Source organism: Epinephelus lanceolatus, chromosome 15 (assembly GCF_041903045.1).
Source record: "Epinephelus lanceolatus isolate andai-2023 chromosome 15, ASM4190304v1, whole genome shotgun sequence".
NCBI lineage: Eukaryota > Metazoa > Chordata > Actinopteri > Perciformes > Serranidae > Epinephelus > Epinephelus lanceolatus.
This window is the reverse complement of record NC_135748.1, coordinates 32,901,575-32,922,500: the sequence shown is the minus strand read 5'-3', so window position 1 is coordinate 32,922,500 and position 20,926 is coordinate 32,901,575. Positions and strand designations below refer to the sequence as shown.

Genomic DNA, 20,926 nt, shown 5'->3' with positions numbered 1-20,926 from the left:
TATCGACAGACAATATCTCCAAAACTTGTCAAGGAAACACACAAGTAGACGAGGACCGTACCCTTTATTTTATTGTCACACACACAAACAAAAAGACACCACCTTTCAAACATCTGTAACACATTCTAGTCCAGAAACAGTAACCAAACATACTCTGCTCTTAAATTACTCTGCTACATAAAGGAAACTGTAAGTTTTCCAAAATAAATGTGAGAGTTGTGGAAAACGTTACCTTTTTTAAGCAAAAGCCAAAAAACATTGTTGGAAATAAAATAAATAACTAATATGGACACAAGACAGTGGTTTGATCCAGAACAGTTCAAGTCATCAAAATATTTTGGTAGCTGTTTTTTATATTGTTTTATTTTTTCCTCTCCTTTTGTTTGTTGATTATTAAAACACTGAGTGACCTGATTATTATTATGCTGTACAGTATGTCTTATGTTATTAGAGGACTATCAGAAAAATGAACACATGAACACGTTACACTGCTAAACGTTCACAGATGCTTCATTCATACAGTATATCACTGTAACACACCTGTCATATCCCACTGTGTCATTGTGTACCTCAGTAATGTTTCATCAGCAATACATCACTTTTATTTGGCCTGTTTTACGATAAATAAGTGAGCTAAATATTAACTTTTTCTCATTAGAAACAATAGGAAAGGATTACGAAAGGTTCCTTTAATATGACCTTAATTTCTTCGGGGGAAAAAGTATCCTATCTAATAATCGTATTAGGCTCAAGTTGAATCGATTAGTTGATTAACTGATTAGTTGACAGAAAGAAAATCAATCTGCAACTATTTTGACAACTGATTCATTATATAAGTATTTTTTAAGCACAACCCAGTGATTATTTTTTAAAGATTCTGTGATATTAAACTTTAAGTCCCCCTCCACTCACAAATCTGTTTTTGACAAAGCATATTTACCATGTGCTGATAACACAAACCTTTACGAAACATTTCTGCTAAAGAAAAATAATTTAACCGTATGTAACAAGTTTGTTCTGATTTCACTCCCTCTTGACTTTAGGTGATTGTTTACTTTCCTCACTTCCTGTTTCTCTTCTCGTGCACTGAGCTGAACTGCCAATCAGAGAGACTTTATTGACCAACGGACTGTGCTGTCTCCGACGCTGAATCAAGGTGCTGCATTTGCTGAAAAAAGCCAACAGGGGCCGACGCAAAGACTAGGGCGACAGACGCTCACTGATGGCCCAACACTGACCAACAGCCGACAGTCGTTTTGGTGTGTCCCACAGGCTCAAACATATATGGCTGAATCTCTCAAATGTTTTCTCTAATGCTAAAACTAGGGCTGCCCCCAACTAAAAACTTTCCTAATTAACCAATAGTCGTCATTTGGAGCCATTAGTCGACTAGTCGCCCACATGTTTATGATATTAATTTAATTATTAAATGATATATTTTGGGCGAGGCAACACAATGGTTTGAGCTGAAGGTGTGAGAAAGAATAGTATCAGGCAACAGCCAGATCCAGAATTTCTCAATGAGAGAGAAGGAGTAGATCTGCAAACAGACCCTTTTTAGTTTTTTAAACTATTATGAGGGAAAACCATGTTAAACAAAATATTGGTGTCATCATTTTTACAAACTTTAAAATGTGTCTGGAGGGGGACTTTAAAATCTTTGGGTTTTGCACTGTTGGTTAAAACAACAATGTCAACTTGGGTTTCTGTTTTCTGCCATTTTATGGACCATGCAATTATCATTAGGTTTATCTATAATGAAAATAATTAAGTAATATTAGATGTAGTTTATCTTAAAACTATGAAACTTAAGTATCACAAGCTGTATCAGTCCCTTTCTAATTGCACAGTACCTCTATGAATGTATTTAAACTATAGTTCATTGTCAAGTACGAGTGATCATTCATGGTCAATACACAGTGACACACAACACTGTATTCCAGTCAAACCAGCTCTCAGAAGGCAACACCTCACGACAGAGAAGAGTCTGAGGTCTAAACGACTGGAAACATGAAGGTCAGAATAAGCGGCAGCCGGCAACTAAAAGCATCACACTGCGAGTGGAAATGTGTCCTCAGTCCACTTATGTATTTCAAACATGATCCCAAATGTTACATCTAAATAAAGCAGAGTTGAAACACTCTTTTGTTGTAGAAATAAATAGTCTAACCAGACTGATCCTGACATTTCTAAATCTAAATCTTCATTACAAAAATGAAAAAATAATCTACCTGGTCTGTTAGAATGTAAAACCCGCACATGCAACTCAACGCACTCCATATGAATGCGGACTAAAGGTAACTGTCGTCATCAAGCCTCCCTGTAGTCAAACAGTCTCTGTTGCTTGCACAATTCACAGTAGTGTGGGGCCCTTGGTGGTGTAGTTCATGGCGGGGAAGTGCCTGCTGTCAACGTCCCAGTGACCGAGCGGCTGGTGTGAGGCAGGTGGAAGGCTGGGGTTCCAGTGGTTAATGTAGCTGGCCATGAGCAGCGTCAGCTCCAGTATCTGCGACAAGAGCAACAACAGATCACATCAGAATGAGGGATTAATGGTTTTAACACTAAGATATGATGTTTCATTTGGTTCCAGGGAGCTGAAGGACCACAGCAGCTCACAGAAGACGGGAGAAACTTGAGACGCCCAAATGATCTGTTATCAAGAATGGAGTTTCTCTTATTAGCTTCGCCCACAGTTGTTATATGACTGTGTTAAAGCTCCACTGAGAAAAACAGAGAACCTGTTTTCTCCATCAGCTCTGGGTGGTGAGGGGATGGAGAAACAGGTAAATATAAGTCAGGGCTCACCGTTTCCTCTCTTATCTTCAGAGCTCCTTTATATGACTTCAGTGCCTTCAACATTCAGTCCATTTACCCACACTTCCTGTACGCCTCAGCTGCGGGTGGTCTACATCAGCGTTTCCTGACCTTGCTCCCTCACAGCACATCACATGAACTCAGCCATCCCTCCATCAACACCACCTGTCATGTCTGTTTAAAACTGGGTGTTATTTTACACTATTAATTTAAATTTAATTTAATTAAACTTTCAATGTTACTGTTGGTTAAATTCATTTTTCTTATAAAACAGCTTCACAAATATGAAGATTTGCTGCTTTTCCTTAAATATTTTTAAAATGGACAGTTCACCCTCAAATTAAAAAAACATATTTTAAGAGCACACCTCTCCGCCCTTCCACATGCAAATGAGGAAAGCCTGAAGCAGAGAGAGCAAACCTCGCCGCCCTTCCATGCGCCTACATGGAAGAGCGTAGCAGCAAAGACCCCACGGGAACAAAACAGAGCAGCGTCAATGACAAACAGAGATGACACTGATGAGTCAGACACAGCATGAAAAGGAGGAGCTGGGGTGGAGGCAGGTTGCAAAGCAGCTTGCAGAGGAAGCAGCAACAGTAGGCAGGCCAGAACAGTTTATATAGGGTGCTCTGAATGAGTTTGCCAATTGGTTGCATAGAAAGGAATCACGTGATCTATCAGCTGACTCCCTTCCATCAATCAGCTGCTCCATTAGTTGACTGGGGTGTTTGAGATGAGCTGATGTAGCTGAGATGTGAGCTGAGCTTGACATCATGTCCTACCTGAACTAATGCTATGCTCAATTTTTTTGAGCACCCCAAGCCGAGTGCCATCTAGTTCCATTATATTGTAAGACGAAGAGGCAGATGTCTTTATGGTGGATATCTTTAACACTCAGCAACTCACAGCAAAACAATATAGATTGATAAATATCACTACAGGTGAGAGGAATATTATGTATTTCTGATTCTGGGGTCAACGGTATTTTTGTTTATTCAAATTAGTTAAGCTACTCCTGAACATTTCCACCTACTCCTTAGCAACAAGTGTACCTGGTTGTGAATTGTTTGATCACGCTGCATCCTGTACATGTAACCACTGACTGATGTAATCATGTTAACTACCCTTAAGTTTGATCCTGCTGGACCCAGTACAGTGTAACCTTTAACTAAATCAACACTGACCTGATTGTCTAAACCAAGGCATTGCTGCCAACCTGAATGTCTTTACAAGATCCTGACGAGCCCTTATCTTGAGAACAAAGGCATGTGAGATGTACAAAGGGGAAGCACAGAGCCAATATATACCAAGAGAACAACTAACCCTTGTCTTTAATACTCTGAGCATTAAAGTGTGACAATATTGTGAGAGATTTTTGTCTCCTTCCTCCTTGTCAGAGCTGAATTACAAAATTGCTACGAGAATATCCTGATGCGGATCATCTGACAAATTGTTCGGTGACAAGCTCACATGTTGTGGCAAAGTGGAAACATCTCAATCACTCAGACTGACCATATGTGCAGATGTACTCAGTGACACTTACCTTTGGTTTGGCCATCACAAAGACCAACTTCTCCACACTCTTCTTTCCGACGCCAGGCTCCCTCTGCTGGCTCGTGACCACCATAAAATCGTCACGGCAGCCACCAAAGGTAATCACAGACTGGTAGGAGTATGTGAGCAGTGTGTGCTGAAGAATGAAAGCATTGCCAGTGTGAAATGTGCAGAGATATAAACAGGGAGCATGTTCAGACTTCATTGCTGCTCCTAAAATAGAGCGTAGAATTCTTTTGGGAAATTATTTCTGTTTTTCTGCCTTTTTTTTCTTTTTGAAGGGCAAATTGAGTGTGAAGAAGCGTGACATAACTTCCAGCGACTTCATGTGATTTGCACTTTGTTTTTCTCTCTGGCTTTCATGAAAGTGCATGAGCAGCGCTGCCCGCCAGACCAAGAATGAAATGGATCTACATGGGCTGCTGAAAATTACAGAGTTCATGCTAACATTGTTTACATGTTGGGATGGCTGTGTGTCAGGGTCAAGGATGTTGAATCGGAGGCTGGCCATTTTATTTTCCTGTGGATTTCTGGTGTTTCAGACACCACAGAATAAAAAATCATTCCAGACCAGTGGGTCAACAAAGTTCTGCAGCTGTGGCCCCGGCAGCTGAGAGCCACAGTCGTAAAGAGGAATCTCACTTTTTGAGCTATAAAGTGAAGAAAATGTAAATTCTAAAATATTCTAAATAAACATGATTCTCTTTTTCCTCGCTTTATGCAACAACAAAGGAAAGAGACAGTGTGGATTGAAGTATCTGTGTGAAACTCACCATTGTATAGTCTAGCACACACAATCCATCTTCATTGACTGCCAGCCACACCTGGCTCTGCTCAACAGGAGAGGGGGGGACAGGCTGTGGACAGGGGAAACAAAGACAGGTCATGTTACAGGTGTTATAGATCCTAGTAAACATTACAGCTTCCTCTCAGGGTCTTCTTCATCTTAAACTGGTCCAACCTGTGCTTAAAAGCTTGATGGATGAGGCATGTTAGGGGTCAAGCCAGATGAAAAGTGGAATTTTACCTAAGACGATTCGGATGCTTGTTTTCTACAACCCCAATTCCAAAAAAAAATTGGGACGTTGTGTGAAACGTCAATAAAACCAGATTGCAATTATTTGTAAATCCTTTTTGACCTATATTTAATTGAATGCAGCCCAGAGGCACTACATACAAGCTGTAGTGTTGTATGATAAAAAATACACTCATTCTGAATCTGACGCCTGCAACATGTTCCAAAAAAGTTGGGACAGGGAAATGTCTTGCACTGTGTAAGTACTCAGTGAGCGTTTGGGAACTGAGGACACTAATTGTTGAAGTTTTGGGAGTGAAATTCTTTCCGATTCTTGCATGATACACAACTTCAGTTGTCATTGTATTTGGTGCTTCATAATATGTTCCACATTTCCAATGGGAGTTAGGTCTGGACTGCAGGCAGACCAATCTAGTACCTGCACTCTTTCACTAAGAAGCCACGCTGTTGTTACAGGTGCAGAATGTGGGTTGGCATTGTGCTGTTGGAATAAGCAGGGACATCCCTGAAAAGACGTTGTCTGGATGGCAGCATATGTTGCAACAAAACCTGTATGTGCCTTTCAGCATTGAAGACCCATGATGCCACTGGCACTAACACACATCACAGAAGCTTTGAACTTTGAGCTGGTAACAATCTGGATGGTTCTTTTCCTGTTTAATACGTAGGGCAGGACGTCAATGATCTCTTAAAACAATTTGAAATGTTGACACATCAGACCACAGCACACTTTTCCACTTTGTCAGCGCTTTGCATGGTAGAGTCTTAACTTGAATTTGTAGATGCAGCAATAAATTGTTTACTAACAATGGTTTTCCAAAATGCTCTTGAGCCCTTGTAGCAATATCCTCTCAACAATCAAGTCAGTCTTTAATGCGGTGCAGTCTGAGGGGGTTAAGGTCACAGCCATTCAATACTGGTTTTCAGCCTTGCTCCTGATGTGCAGAGATTCTCTGAATGTTTTCATGATATTATGGGTTGTAGATGGTGACACCCTTGAAATCCTTGCAACTGATTGTTGAGAAAAGTTGTTCTCAAATTGTTTTTCACAAAGCAACCATCGTTGGTTGTGAACAACTGAGCCTTTCAATGATACCTATTTCAAACCCAGTCATGATACTTTGGTTTAGTTTTACATGGTTTTACATCATTATATGATTATCAAACGATAACCAATAACCAATAACCATCAAACAGTCAACAGATGATTTATGGAGACAATACTGTTAGTTTCAAATTCCTTCTCTGCATTTCATTCATTTATACATACAGTGTGCAGGAGTAAATGAGGTACTACGCAACAGTACATGTCGTCACAGTGAGACACAACCTGAGTTTTTATTTGTTTTTCAATGTGTTTTTAGATGAAACATGCGGCACACTGAACTGCAGGCTGCAGTGTGTTTACCCCTGTGACTACCAGCAACCCACGTCATGTTGCTTTTTCATACGTCAGCAATGACTAATCTGCCTAATCTTCACTGGTCTTTAGACCTCTGTGGAAATAGTGACATCAATGGGCTGACGAAACTTTAGAGGTCCTAAAAAAGTCGTCCCACAACAAAAATGACCAGGAACTTCTTTGTGTAAACACAGCAATACAGAGTTCAACACTGAACACAAAACAAAGAGAGAAGTGGACTTTCTTTTCTTACCTTGGCACTAAAGAGTTTGGCTCCAAACAGGGGCCATTTCCGAGCCACAGTCAGGTATATTCTCACACACTCGGGTGCACTGCACCCACGTAGCATAGACCACTTAGTGGCCAGACGCTCAGTAAGATCCCTGGAGGAAGAAAAATCAACGTTTGTAAGAGTTTAAATCTCATCTATATCAAACAAGAACATCCTGCAGTGTTTATGTCTGATCAATTTATTACAAAGTCCCTCTACAGTGTTTGTGTTATTTTTGCAACAGCATATTGCAAAATACATTAAACAAGTCTGCGTGAGGACTTCAGGTTCTCTGGTTCTATCATAAATACGTCATTTGGACAACAGCAGTGTTTGTTTTACCTGAGCTGCTCTGAGCTGCAGTCCTGTTTGTAGCGTTTGGGGTAGAAGCGCTCTAAGGCCTGCAGGAGGATCAGCTGAGACTTGGGCTGAGGAGAGCTGGGAGGAGACGAGGCCGCTGGTCTCTCCAAGTCACCGTGTTCAACCTGGAAGAAGAAAAATGAAATAAGAGAGAGGGGTAGAAGGAGAAAGATTGTTTTAAAACACAGAAATTCTGTTTTCATAAATCAAATTACAAGTCTTTTTAGTCCCATAAGGAATTGCTATGGTAAATCAGAAAGTTAATCATAATTACAAATAAACTAAAGAAATTGTAGTATTAGGGTGTACTGCAGTTCTGTGTGTGTTTGTCTAAAGGCCAAAACACAACAGGTGTGAATGCCGCGCATCAAAAAATACGCCCCTTTTATTTTCAATGTACAACCTCACACCAGTGGTGGCTAGATGTGCGTTGGCGCTCCGGGATGCACTACCCCAAGGCACTTCATGCCACTGTCATACATACTGGCTCCTGTAGCAGCTCTTTTTCTCTGCTCCTAGAGCAGCTCGACTCCTCTCCTCACCATTGATGTATAAAGAGAACTCTGCAGCTGCTGTGTCTCATGTGTGACAAAGAATGGATGAGGAGAGACTCATTTTTGAGGTCAAGAAATACCCTGAGCTAAATGACCCACAGTCCCGTCATTATAAGGACAATAGCCAAAAGATGTTGTCTGGCAAGTCATAGCTCTGGGGATCGGCTCTTTAGGTGAAAAATAAAGTTTGATTAGGGGCTGTTCACACATGGTTTTAAGCTAACGCAGAGGTGGAGGAAGTACAGATCTTTCATTAAAAGTAGTCATAACATAGCCTGGTCATCTGTTGATGAGCTGCAGCGCAATGCATTCAGTGTGTGCTAGGGGCCACACTTGACATGTGTCACATGATGCGCCACACCGCAGCAGCACTGGTGTGTCTTCAGTTTAAGTGGTGTTGCTGTACCCCAGCAGAATCAGCCACTGTTGTGGGTACAATCAATGTCAATCACTGTACTGTTTCTCTATTTCATTACTTTTAAATTACATTAAAAAATGAAACACTAGAATGTAATATGAGTGTTGTGGGTTATATCACCATCGACTGTAATAGGTTTTATAAACTGGTAGTATGTCATAAAAAGGTCATAAAAAAAATCACAGTGTCTGCACTTTTCCTGTGAGGCTCTTAATTATTTAAAATTGATCTACGATTCTAAGAAAATTGTTTCAAAATGCTTTTAAATGTTCAGTGTAGCTGTTGAGTTTCCAAATATTTCTCCTTGGGGGAATTCCCCCGTAGAACCCCCTGGAGGGTTGGGTCACAGAAAGCGTAGATGGAAAATGGTCCTCCCCTCCCCAGTGAAAATGAATTGATGATTATAGCCCTGGTTTACAGACCTGTGCCATGAGGGCAGCCACCTCAAGAGCCAGCTCTTTGTTCACCGGGAAGTGGCCTTGCTGAACCTCATCATTCACCTGGTACGCCAGCAGGAGGCGCTCCCGCTCTGTCTCTCCTTTCACCTGAGATCTGAAACACAACCTGTGCATGCACACATGAAGAAACCCTTGTCATGAAACTTGTTTTCCTGGTAGAGGCTGGAATTTTATACACTTTGAACCTGACACTTCCCAAGTCCCACCTGTTCTTATATGTCAGACGCACAATCCGTGTCCCCTCATTTTTCCCAGGATGCAGCTCCTTCAGGGCCTGCTCCCACTTGGAAATAACATCACAGATCTGCAAACAGACCAACAAGTCAGTCTCAGTCACACATGTGGAAGCTTTTACTTTATTTCTGGTTCTGTCAGCAGGTGGCAGCAGCTCCATCTTCAGAGAGAGACATCAATCTGTCCAAAACTCCACTGTACGAGCCAGAGTTATAAATGCACTCTATTCACTGTCTCTGGTGAGCTGGTTAAACACAGTGGAACAGTTTCAGTAACCAGAGTGAATGTGGAGTCAAGGCACTGCTTTTATCATGATTGAGTGGAATTAAATTACAGAGTAAGAGTTCGGTACGCTGGCATATGACTACATTTAAAAATCAAAAAGTCACAAAAAAAGTTTGGACAGCCCTAATTTGTCAAAACAATCTTTGACTACCCACCACTGCTCCTCTAAAATATTAAGTAACAGGAGATAAATGATTTGAATAAATACACCACAGAAGCCTCAGTGGTGTGCGAAGGGTTTCTTCCACCCACTTATGTTCACTGACCCGCGCTCTTACCTTGGCAGACGGCTGCAGGCAGTGCTCCAGGTCTTTGCCAGATGGATCATCAGTGAAGAGGGCAAACCCAGACAGCTGAGGTTTCCTCACGCAGATCCTCTGGTTCAGCGTGTTGAGGAACTCTTCAACTGTGGTGGAGCCGTCGAAACCCACCACCTGCAGGAGAAAACAAGGACACGTTTCACTCTTACTGATGGGAAGAACTGGAAACCACCTTTTGAAGAAAAGTAATAGCAGCAGATTACAACTGCAGATGTACTGAATGCTGCAGCTGTAAGAGGAAGTTGTTTAAGGTACCACTGAGATGATAAAATATTCCAGGAAGTCCAGTTTGAGTAAAAGATCCATGAGTTTGAAGGCTTATCAGTGCCAAAATCTTTATGAGACAGGATTTTGCGACTCTGGCAAGTTATCACAGTGGCAGTTTTTATTGTCTCAAAGTAAACACTAATAAATACAGCCTTCACATGGCACATATTTGATTGGCCGGTGGCTTCCCAGATGGCATTGCACTGCATTCTGGCAAAAACATTTTTTGTTGTTGTTGCCAGATCTCTCTGTATTGGCACCCTCACACTGCAGGTGATACTAAATACTGAAGCAGCTGTTGCTTTATTTGCCCGTAGGTGGAAACATCGACGTGTCCTCCACATCTGCAGGTGTAAACTGATGCTGCTGTTACTTTCCTTCCATATGGGCAAAATATATACAACTGCTCTGGCTTAAGGGAAATCTGCTGCTAAAAGTGAGTGATGTGCAAGCTGATCTTATGAGCAGCGTACCTACACATTTTCCGTTACAAAATTCCATACTTTTCCAGACTTCTCTGTTGATTTTTCAGAGTAAAAGTGATTTGACATCTGAGTACAAATAGCTGGATATTTGTGATACTGATGAAGGACACACTGGAGGTATTACATATCTCATCTGGAACACCTTGGGGTCCCTCAGGAGGAGCTGGAGAGGGACGTCTGGGGTGCTTTGCTTGGCCTGCTGACCCTGTGACCTGGCCCCAGATAAGTGCATGAAAATGGATGGATGCTGCTATCTATACTACTATTGTTTCCTATGACGTATTGAATTATTATTATTCTATTATTTTTCCACCCATATTTCTTAGTCTATTTTTTTTAATAAGAACTGAAATTCAGGTGATATAGCTGCTTTTTCTCAAACTTCAAACTAATTTGGTCGTGGATGTGGGATTTGGTTCAGTTATAAGACACTTGGGGCAGAGCTGTTTTACGTACAGGCAGCTCTGCGTAGAAGTGTGCATTCAGTCACATGCCATACTTCTTTGCCTTGCTTTCAGTCACATTAAGCTCCCTCTGGCCCACAGTCTGTTACACAGCACATATTGGGTGCACTGGCTGCCTGCTCCAAACACCATGAAGAACATTCTGCTCATATGATCAATTTACTTTTTGGAATTCAACATTTTATATATTTCAGAAAACAGAATAGGAGCAATTGTCTGGAAACACAAATATTTTTCCATATTGATTGGCTGTTGAAACAGGTGACGTGCTTTACGTTCTAAAACCAGCCACTGGTGATTTGACCAGCTGAGTTGCAGGTGACACCGTCAGCCAGCTTGACTTGAGCTCAGATTGACCAATTCACACTGCTGCAACTTTTCTCTGCAACCTTCTAAAACGGTTTTGTCTCGTTGCAAATCATTGGTCTGAACTGGGCTTAAAAATTGTGACAGTATGTTGTAATTTTGTGTTACCTGGTAGGTGTTGTTCATGAAGTGGACCGGGATGCTGAATGGCAGTGAGTGGTGGTAGGGGTTCCTCAGCAGGATGGAGACGATCTCCATACGTGAAGGTTTGGCCTCTCGCTCTCCATTCTGCAGCGTTCGCTCCACAGACCTCTGACAGTACACCGCGTACTTCCCCACCTCACTCCTGTGTGGGGACAAAAGAGATAGAGATGGAAATAAGACATTAAAAACTGCCTCAGAAGTGGTTTAAGTTACTTTGGAGGCGGCACTAAAGGGGATCAGGGGTCAGCTACAGGCTTCAGGCACCTCACCTTGGGTCAGCATTGCGTTGCAGGTACTGTCTCAGGTACCACAGGAAATGTTGCTGAGGAAGGAACAGCGCCACACAGAGAGACAACAGCTGCCAGCACTGCAGGAAGAGGTGGAGAAGGGAGAAAAAAACTTTAATTTACAGGATCTTTTTTTATGCAAATACATTCAGCATCACTGTCTCACTCCAGTGTGTGCAGCAGGCTGACCTGTGTGAGGGAGTAGTTGTGTGGCGTCCGACGGTTGGTCTGCTTGATAAGCTGACAGTACATTTCATTCTGCAGCTCCGGGTGGGTCAGGCACACTTGCAAAGCATTCTGGGCCAGCGAGGTGTGGTAGTCAACAGATGGAGACTCAACCAGCACGTTGATGAAGAGCTGACAGGACTGCAGAGGAGGAGAGGCTTGTTAATATTTTACATGCGACACTTACGTACAGTGAACAACCAGCAGGTGGAGGCAAACACCAGAGACCCCAAATGTAAACGTGTCTTAAAGAGGACCTAAAGATGCTCATTTTCCAAGTTCATATTTATAGTTTGGGTACCTACTAGAAAATGTTTACCTGCTTTAATCGTTAAACACAAACCCATAAGACACTAGTGATGAGCGAGTCTACCCATAACCTTCATGTCCCACGGGTCGGGTGGTCCAGGTGAGCTTGTGAGAAAAGATTACTGGTTTCGGCCAGGCAGGACATTAGGTGGCTTACAGAACAGAACCAATCAATCAATTTTATTTATTAAGCCCAATATCACAAATCACAATTTGCCTCACAGGGCTTTACAGCATATGACATCCCTCTGTCCTTTGGACCCTCACAGCAAGGAAAAACTCCCCAAAGAAACCCTTTAATGGGGGGAAAAAAACCCGGTAGAAACCTCAGGAAGAGCAACTGAGGAGGGATCCCTCTTCCAGGACGACAGACGTGCAATAGATGTCGTACAGAACAGATCAGCATAATAAATTAACAGTAATCCGTATGACACAATGAGACAGAAAGGGGAAGAGACAGAGAGAGATGCAGGACAGACTCACTCACATTTTACAATAGTCCACCTTCCACCTTAGTCACCAAATTAGCTCTGGTTCTTGATGGTTCTTGAACTGGTTCTGTTCATGATCCCTGGAACCTTGGTGCTATCTAGTGAACTGATTACCAGCAAACTTTTGTTCTGTTAGGACAGATATTTGTTTTTACCCAAAAAACAAGCATGGACCAACTATTAATGAGACCTCTGCACACTCATTGATGAGTTCTCACTCAACTTCTTCATTGTTGCCCTCTAAATCCTGTCTTTACTTCCTGTAGAATATGCTCACTGATGTTAAATCTTGATGCACTTTAGGTCCAGAAAAACCTCTTATTTTTTGGTTCAAACTGAGAACCAACTTTTGGGTTCTAAACCAATTTATTTTTGGTTGAAATACTCTAAATGGTTTAAAATTAGGTGTGGGAAACAGAACCAGTTGTATGTTGGTGGAAAAAGGTTATCTGTCTCTCAAACAGCAAGCAGCTTCATAATCAGTGCTGCTGCACTCAGGGTCTCTGTTATCAGGAAAGTCTGTTGAAGTCAGACATATTGAAATCTCTCTGGTAAAAATATTTCCCTCTGAGAATATGTAGGCCTAAAACCATGTCCTAAGAGCAAACAAGCATCTTTCTGTCCACATTGAATTTGTTACATGAGCACTTCCATTACATCATGTATACAAACCACTGTACCAATCAGCTGTGTGCTCACGTAAACAAACCATGAAGGACATCAGCTGTGTGCTCAAGATCATACTTAGGATGTAACCACTTAAAAGATGGCTGGTACCTGCTGTCTTCCTACATTTGTACTTGTTAAACAGAAAACACATATTTTATATTGATGACTGGAAATGGCACACAATAAAGCTAACAGCAAGTAGGTTGTTACTAGCGATGGTCATTACCAAAAAATTTTCAGCTGGCGGTTTGGGTGACTGATTGACATATATGCTGTGGGTTACGCACTATGGATTGGCTCTCCTAATTGGCCAGCTTGCTGCAGGTTTTAAAAAACCTGAGCATCACTACCAAAGACGTTCCAGCAGGAATATGAACTGAAATCTGGAAGAAATTCACAACATCAGCAACCAAGATTACATGTTTCCCCGACGTTAGCACATAGCTACGTAATGTTAACACTTGCAGTAACGTGCCTGGAGCAGATGAACATATAAAGACTGCGCACAATGATTTCATACTGTAGCCAGAGTAAAAATCATCCTTCATTGAAACATTATATTTGTGACAGAAAATAAGGAAAACCAGGACTCCAGGTGATAATGTTGAGATAAAAAGAAATATAAACAACATAAATACATGGCATGAGGTCACTGAGAGCCCAAATGTGTTTTTTGAAGTGACCTTTGTTCTTGTCCGCCGGGACAGTCGAAGACAAAAGAACCAATTTAACAGTTTTCATCAGTCTTGTCAGATTCATTAATACTTCAAAGGCATGAAGTAGAGCATAGACTTGAAAAGCGCGTCACTTCCATTCACTCTGTCTCTTTGTGTGTGTTTGGGACTGTTTTTTAAGGCTGGCTGGTCAAAGAGAGAGCCGATCTATTCAACTTTCAATCCCCGTAGTGTAGCGACTGTAGTGGGAGTGGGGGGGGGGGGGGCTCCTGGGTGGGCACACAGAGTTGAAAAGAGAGGAAAAGGATCTGCCATCTTCCTACAAGGTCCCCATTCTGCTCTGATCCCAGTTCTCCTCCCCCATCCTGTGGCTTCCATATCCATTGCTGCCACTCTCTGAAGGCCCTGACCTCCCATGTCTCCTCTTTAAAGGGGCGCCTTTCACCCCGGCTGTAAAGCAGAGGAACGGTTAGCCTCAATCAGAGCAGATAATCAAGGCCATTATCTCTCTTCCACGCTTTTAATGAGCTGGGGCCCTCGTCTTCGAGCCTTTGATCTGGTTTAAAGGCAGGAGGAAGGAGGGGAAGAGGGCCGCGGCGCGCATCCAGGAGTAGAGGGCATACTGAAGTAGGACGGCTGATGCCTTGAACAGACCCTCACAGCGAGAGCAGGACAGAAAAGGAAACAGGGACTTGGAGAAAAGGATGAAAGTAAGTGGAAGAACAAGAGAGAGAGACAGAGGGGTGGGAGGTGGAGAGACTGACCTTGAAAAGCTTGAGAGCTTCAGTCTGCAGAGCTTCAGAGGGCAGAGTGGTGAGAGGGGAGCGCAGACCCTCCTTACAGAAGCTCAAGGCCTCGCTCCTCCACAAGGCAGAGTCTGGGAAAAGAAGGACACACACACACGTACACACACAAGCCCACGCAAATACACGCATGCACAGACAAACATACAGATTGAGTTTCAAAGCCCTAACGACTCAACAGCTGACAAGAATTTACGCACACAGCTCCAGTCGTAAACACAGTCTGCAGTGTGGATTAAGGCCGTCATACATAGTGGATCAAAATAACATGTAGCATGCTACTGAGTAAATTTGTATCCTCTTATAGACGGACTCTACGAGCCTTATAGGTGGAGTCAGCCGCTCTGGAGAAAGACTGTTGATAATTGAACTCAACACCCAAACAAATACACCCCGCCAATCGGCCCGCTGTAGCCGTTTGGATGCAAAAAAGGCACACAAAGAGCGTCGGCTACAAAAAATATACTTACAAAAAGGCCAGCAGTGCCTAGATTATCACCTCGAATATCATGACTGAAACATCAAATTAAAAAAAAAAACTCAGACCTGACTGGTGTTTACCTCTACATGATACATGCAGCTGGAGTTTTAGTTTTAATTTTCATTGATCAAGGACTCTAAAGAGGAAATACAGTGGATGTGGATGAACAAAAATTTGCAAATGTTATGATGGACTAAATGGGATCTGTTTCTATGAAAGAATGTTCTGTCCCCTGTGGACAAATCAACAAATGGATAAGTAGGGAAAAAAAATTCCCCCTGATATGTAGTGGAGTAAGAACATTAAGTAGCAAATTACTCCCCAGCCATAGCTACTGTACCACTGAGGTCACCGAGGTCGTGTTATAAAGTACTGCTGGTGTAAATGTCTTGATTTCAGTGACCGGTTATTTTACAGGCTGATTTCAGTAGGTTCAGACCCAATTTACTTTATCTTGACTACTTTAAGGCCAACACAGAATATATAATTAAAGAACTATGGTTGGGTATTGACACTGGTGCATCTACATGCCTTACTCAGAAAACATCTGAGCAAATATATCAATAACATATACCAACTTTCATGCTTACAATGTTGGATTCTCAGTGCTACGTACATTTATGCTGACAGTCAGATTACATTGAGGCTTGACACTGAGCCATGTAAAAGACTCAGTTTTCCACTAAAATGTTATTTCTGGCAGTTTAACGAAGGCTTTAAAACAGCATTAAGATCTTCATGTTGAGAAATACATTTTATAGAAAGTACAGTTGAGGAGTGAAATGAATAAACAAATAATTAAAGATATAGAGGGTGAGTAATGCATTGGGGTAATTTGGACTCATGACTTCAGTGCTTTTAAAATCCTGGTCACAGTGCTTGATTTTAATAAAATCTCGTACTCTTGGCAACACAAGCCTGATACATCCCACTTTTCTGACTGTGTGATGCAAACATTTACTCCTAAATTATACAGGGGAGCAAGGTAGATCATTAAATAAAAAAAAGAGAAAAAAAAAAAACAATCACAAGGATTTTTCAGGAACATATGGACAAATTTAGCTTGCACAGCCGAGACCTTTTTAGATACTTAGAGTGGTGATTATATTGACAAAAAATTATGAAAAAATGCCCACAAAAAATGAACTGCTCTAAATATTTGTTACAACATATGAGAATGAATCTTATAAAAATGTCATTTCATAACTGTACCAAACAAGGAAAATACATTTAGAGTTAAAACAAGGTGGGAAACTGAGAATAATCTGACCATCACACAAGGGGAATGGGAAGAGATATTTAGACAACAATGGAAAACAACACACTCTCCATCCTGCAGAGAATTTAGTTTGAGCGTTACTTTTGTACTCCTGCCAAGACAAACCAGACGAACTGTTGGCAGACAGACTGATGGGGATCGTGTGGGAACAAAGAGGGTTGGGTGCCCCTCAGTCGCTCCTTTTTGGACTAAATAATAATAACCTTTAAATAACCTTTAATTACCTGATTAGACTGGAGGAACTCAAATGGAGGAGAAGAGATAAATATCTGTTGAGAGTATTATTGGTGGCATGAAAGAAATCCTTTACCAAGAAATGGCTGAAAAAGAAATACCTAGTATTGATGAATGGATTGACTTGGTATATAATATTTATGTAATGGAGAGAATGACCTTTAGTTGAATTAAAATTAAATTTTAAATTTTATTTTGCTCGAGGTCTTCATGTTCAACTTGTTGCTCTGTTTATCTATGTGCATATTGCTCTTAAAACAATAAAAGGAGAATTACAAATAACATAAAAAACATCTCTCTTCTTTGCAATACTTACGACAGAGGAAAGTTTAGGCGTACATGGTCAATTTGAAGTCAAACATATTTTAAACCCTCTAATAAAGCAGTTAGCCTGATAACAATGCAGTAACTAATGATGCTCCTTTGATTTCCTCACCTGGGTCTCCCTCTGCATCGAGGAGTTTACCAATGAGCTGCTCGTACTCTGTACCCACTTTGAAGGTTGCACTGCTGCCTGCTGCCACAGCCAGGTGATACAGCCATGTGTCCTGTGTGGAGAAAATGAATTACTGTGCAAACAGAAATAAATGAAACCCGTCCCTAGTGTAAGGACTCAACTCAACATTTATTAAGGCACTGCCTGTTTATTTATTGCTAGTTACCTTCTCTTGCTTGGTGCCGATGAGTAGGTATGTGGGACTCTGCTCTCTGGGTTGGACCACTAAGGTGCAGTGGGAGGAGAGGAAACCTCGACTGCCGGCCTCATAATCCTCATCTGAGTCACAGGAGCGATCCACTTCCTGTACAGAGGCCTCCCGTATCTGCAGCTGACCCAGAGGCAACTGAGACACAAGACGTAAATCAGTGTCAAAGGAAGAGTGTGAGTGTGTGTGAATGTAGGCCTCTTTTGGTTTCTCCATTCACCGTGGGGGCATGCAAGAAAACTTTTTTTTTTTTTTTTTTTTTTTTTTTGAGTAATTGATATACTAATGGTCATTTTGCAGGTGAAGTATCCCTTTAAGAAAACTGCTGAGGAGCATATAACCTTTCTGAGACAGGTGTTAAAAATCAATAACACAAGACAACATTAAAAGTAGGTGAAAGTGTGTTAGGAGAGAGGAATTTAGTGAACCTTGTCTTCCTGATTTCGAAAGTAGTAGAAGACTTTTCCGACCAAAGAACACCACACCAGCTTAGAGTGTCCGTGTTTGACCTGAAACAAGAAGACAACAGCACAGAGACTATGAGAACAGTTTCAGGGCGAGTCCCAAAGACTGGCTGGCAAATCTTCAAAAAACAGTAGTAAATATTAAGACTCTAGTTTTTTGTATTCTTTGAAACTGAAAGTTTTGAAAAGCTTGACAGATGTTAGTCAGGCGGATTTCTCCATCTGACCAGCAGATGTCCCAGGAGTGTGAAGAACAAGTGTGCAAATAATTATAGGATTTTTCTGTTTCCAAAGCAAAGTGACGACTAACTTCTGCCAAATGTAAACTGTCCACGCTCTGATCCTGCTGCTGCTGCATTCAGCTTCATTTTAACCAGGAATGCATCTGATAATCACACATCGCTTTGTGCGACAGACGTCTTTCAGAGAGTTTTGGGAATCTGAATGGAGCAATGATGTCACTGGAGGAGGTTATCAACAAGACGCCAGCTGTGGATCCCTCAAAAAGAGGGTCACGGGGTTAACTGCAGAACTGTCTGGACTGAGATCACGTCATAACCAGCTGATCAAAGACGACTCTCAGGCAGGGATTTGGGGTTTGGTGAGAGGACGTGTGCTGTCAGTCATCTGTCAGAGACCAGTCACACACACATCCGTCAGATGTTTAAGTGTCTTCACTTTACCAACAGACAGGCTTTGGTTAAAAAGAGGAGGGTGGAAGGGAAGGAGATCTCAAACATTCCAGCAGCTCGGGCCTTTCAGCCGTGTCCCAACGTGAAGGAGGTTTTCGAGTATCTGCTTCAAGTGCTTCATCAAACCCTCCCCGCCCCAGCAACAGACACTATCTGTCTGAAAGACGACTTCAAGCCCGAAAATTAGTTATTTCTGGCATCCTCTTCAGGCAGTAAGCCTGGCTAATCTACACCGCTTGCAACAATGCAATGGAAGGAGGGAGGAAAGGAAGGATTCTTCACCTGTAATGACACACCAGTTAAAAACCAAAGAAGTTAGCTACATTATTTCAGTAAAAACAAACAAGTACACACAATAAGTTTTATTATTTCTCCAAGACTGTGAAGGTCCAGTGTGTATGATTTAGGGGCATCTATTGGAAGAAATGGTACATTTTTCATTAGTTTCATTCATTAGTTTATAATCACCTGAAAATATGAACAGTGGGGTCCTCCTCCACAGAGTCCGCCATATTGTTTCTAAAGTAGCTCAGAACAGACAACATTGGCTCTAGATAGGGCCATTCATTTTTTCAGGTTGACCACCACAGTTCTCCTACAAGCAATGTGCAACCTCAGCGCTAGATGCCACTAAATGCTACACACTGGACATTTACATCTGATTTTGTGTGATATAAGATGTTAAAAAAAAACCTGAGCTGAAACAGTCAATTAATAAAACAGTATATTGTCAAAAGAAATGTTAATGACACATTAATATTTTAATTTTTGAATTATTTGAATTTTTCAAGCAAAAAAGACTTGAGTCTTTGAACAGAAAATTCCGCACACTGCTGTTGCTCATCTTCAGCTTCACAATTCATTAGTAACACACGTTTCGGCCCTACTGGACCTTCATCAAGAGGGTTGAACACTCTTCACACACAACAGTGGATCTCGATATGGCCATTCATGTTGAACACTCTTGATGAAGGTCGTCACTGTCTTCACTGCTCCTTACATAAGCAAACAGGCTAAGTAACGTGTTGTTTGTTTAAAAAATCTTTTGCCCTGTCTCTATTCTGGTGAAGCTTCCTACAACTCCAACACATTTTCAGAGCAACAGCAAACCAGTGCTTCAGCTCTCTCAGCCTCCAAGGCTCCCTGAGTGTTGTTGTTGCTCGTAGTATATCTGGACAAATTTTTATGCTCCATTCACACTGTATGTTAAGGAGAGGTGTAACATTCCTATTAAATAATAACTAAGGAGGTTTTGTTAGCCGACTTTCATCAGTATTTAATATTACACAGAAATATTCTGCGTTCTTGCCAACAGAAAGACGGCAAAGTAGATTAACACCATGATAATACTTTGCTAGCTGTTTCCATTTTGCATGCTAAGCTAAGCTAATTACCTCCCAGCAGTAGCTTCATATTCAGTGTACAGACATACCACTAGAGAGGAAATAAGCAAAACCAAGTTTCCAGGGGTCTCATTTATAAACATTGTGTACACACAAAACAGAAAGAGACATACGCCACCTCCTACGGAAAAGTTGTATCTATAAAAACAGACTAGATGGGAGAAACTTTGACGCATCCTTATGAACATTTTGGAGGCTGGAAAATGGCGACTTAGATGGTGAGGTGGAAGCCTGATTGTAGAACTGTAGAAACTGTCGAGTATTTTTTGGCGCATGTACATTTTTAGTATGGATCCTAAGCATTGTTTTATAAGTGAGATCTCAGGTGCTTTAACTGACATACAATGACTTCTGTCTCCTGACCTTTGTAAGCCAACCCCTCACAGTGGGCTTGGCGGCGGTCTCCACGGTAACCGGGCTGCTGGCCTGGACTTTGAGTATGTTCTGCAGGACCCTGATCCACTCCTCCAGGATGTTGGGTGAGTCGGCGGTCAGATAGAAGGTCTTCTTCTCTGTAATCAACTGATGAAAAGGGAGAAATATGGGAAAAATGCTGAGCCAAGCCCGACGGAGATAGCATCATGGTGTCAGAGGAGATTAGAATCAGCTTCCCAAGAGCCAGGAAAACATTCCTGTCCAACGCTACACCTGATGTCATTTTAAGCTGTTTCTCTGGTATGCAGCAGTAAAGCTCTGCTGGGATGCAGTGCTAAAATAAGAGTGCTGGTGTGTGTGTGTGTGTGTGTGTGTGTGTGTGTGTGTGTGTGTGTGGAGCTGCA

The 20,926-nt window shown here is 41.7% G+C and overlaps 1 protein-coding gene across 2 annotated transcripts in view; it reads right to left on the bottom strand.

Moving 5' to 3' along the window:
- Window positions 1-54: 54 nt before the first annotated feature.
- plekhh1 (pleckstrin homology domain containing, family H (with MyTH4 domain) member 1) overlaps window positions 55-20,926 on the bottom strand; it is a 57,445-nt gene continuing 36,573 nt past the window's right edge. For both annotated transcript variants that reach the window (XM_033643482.2, XM_078175202.1), the window contains exons 15-30: window positions 20,511-20,669; window positions 18,017-18,097; window positions 17,547-17,726; window positions 17,321-17,432; window positions 14,852-14,964; window positions 11,909-12,085; window positions 11,702-11,799; window positions 11,397-11,574; window positions 9,665-9,820; window positions 9,074-9,171; window positions 8,832-8,973; window positions 7,420-7,562; window positions 7,060-7,189; window positions 5,142-5,225; window positions 4,358-4,504; window positions 55-2,506 (exon numbers count right to left, since the gene is read on the bottom strand). In XM_033643482.2, the coding sequence (XP_033499373.2) occupies window positions 2,354-2,506; window positions 4,358-4,504; window positions 5,142-5,225; window positions 7,060-7,189; window positions 7,420-7,562; window positions 8,832-8,973; window positions 9,074-9,171; window positions 9,665-9,820; window positions 11,397-11,574; window positions 11,702-11,799; window positions 11,909-12,085; window positions 14,852-14,964; window positions 17,321-17,432; window positions 17,547-17,726; window positions 18,017-18,097; window positions 20,511-20,669 (2,151 nt within the window). In that variant the 3' untranslated portion in view covers window positions 55-2,353. The remainder of the gene's footprint in view (window positions 2,507-4,357; window positions 4,505-5,141; window positions 5,226-7,059; window positions 7,190-7,419; window positions 7,563-8,831; window positions 8,974-9,073; window positions 9,172-9,664; window positions 9,821-11,396; window positions 11,575-11,701; window positions 11,800-11,908; window positions 12,086-14,851; window positions 14,965-17,320; window positions 17,433-17,546; window positions 17,727-18,016; window positions 18,098-20,510; window positions 20,670-20,926) is intronic.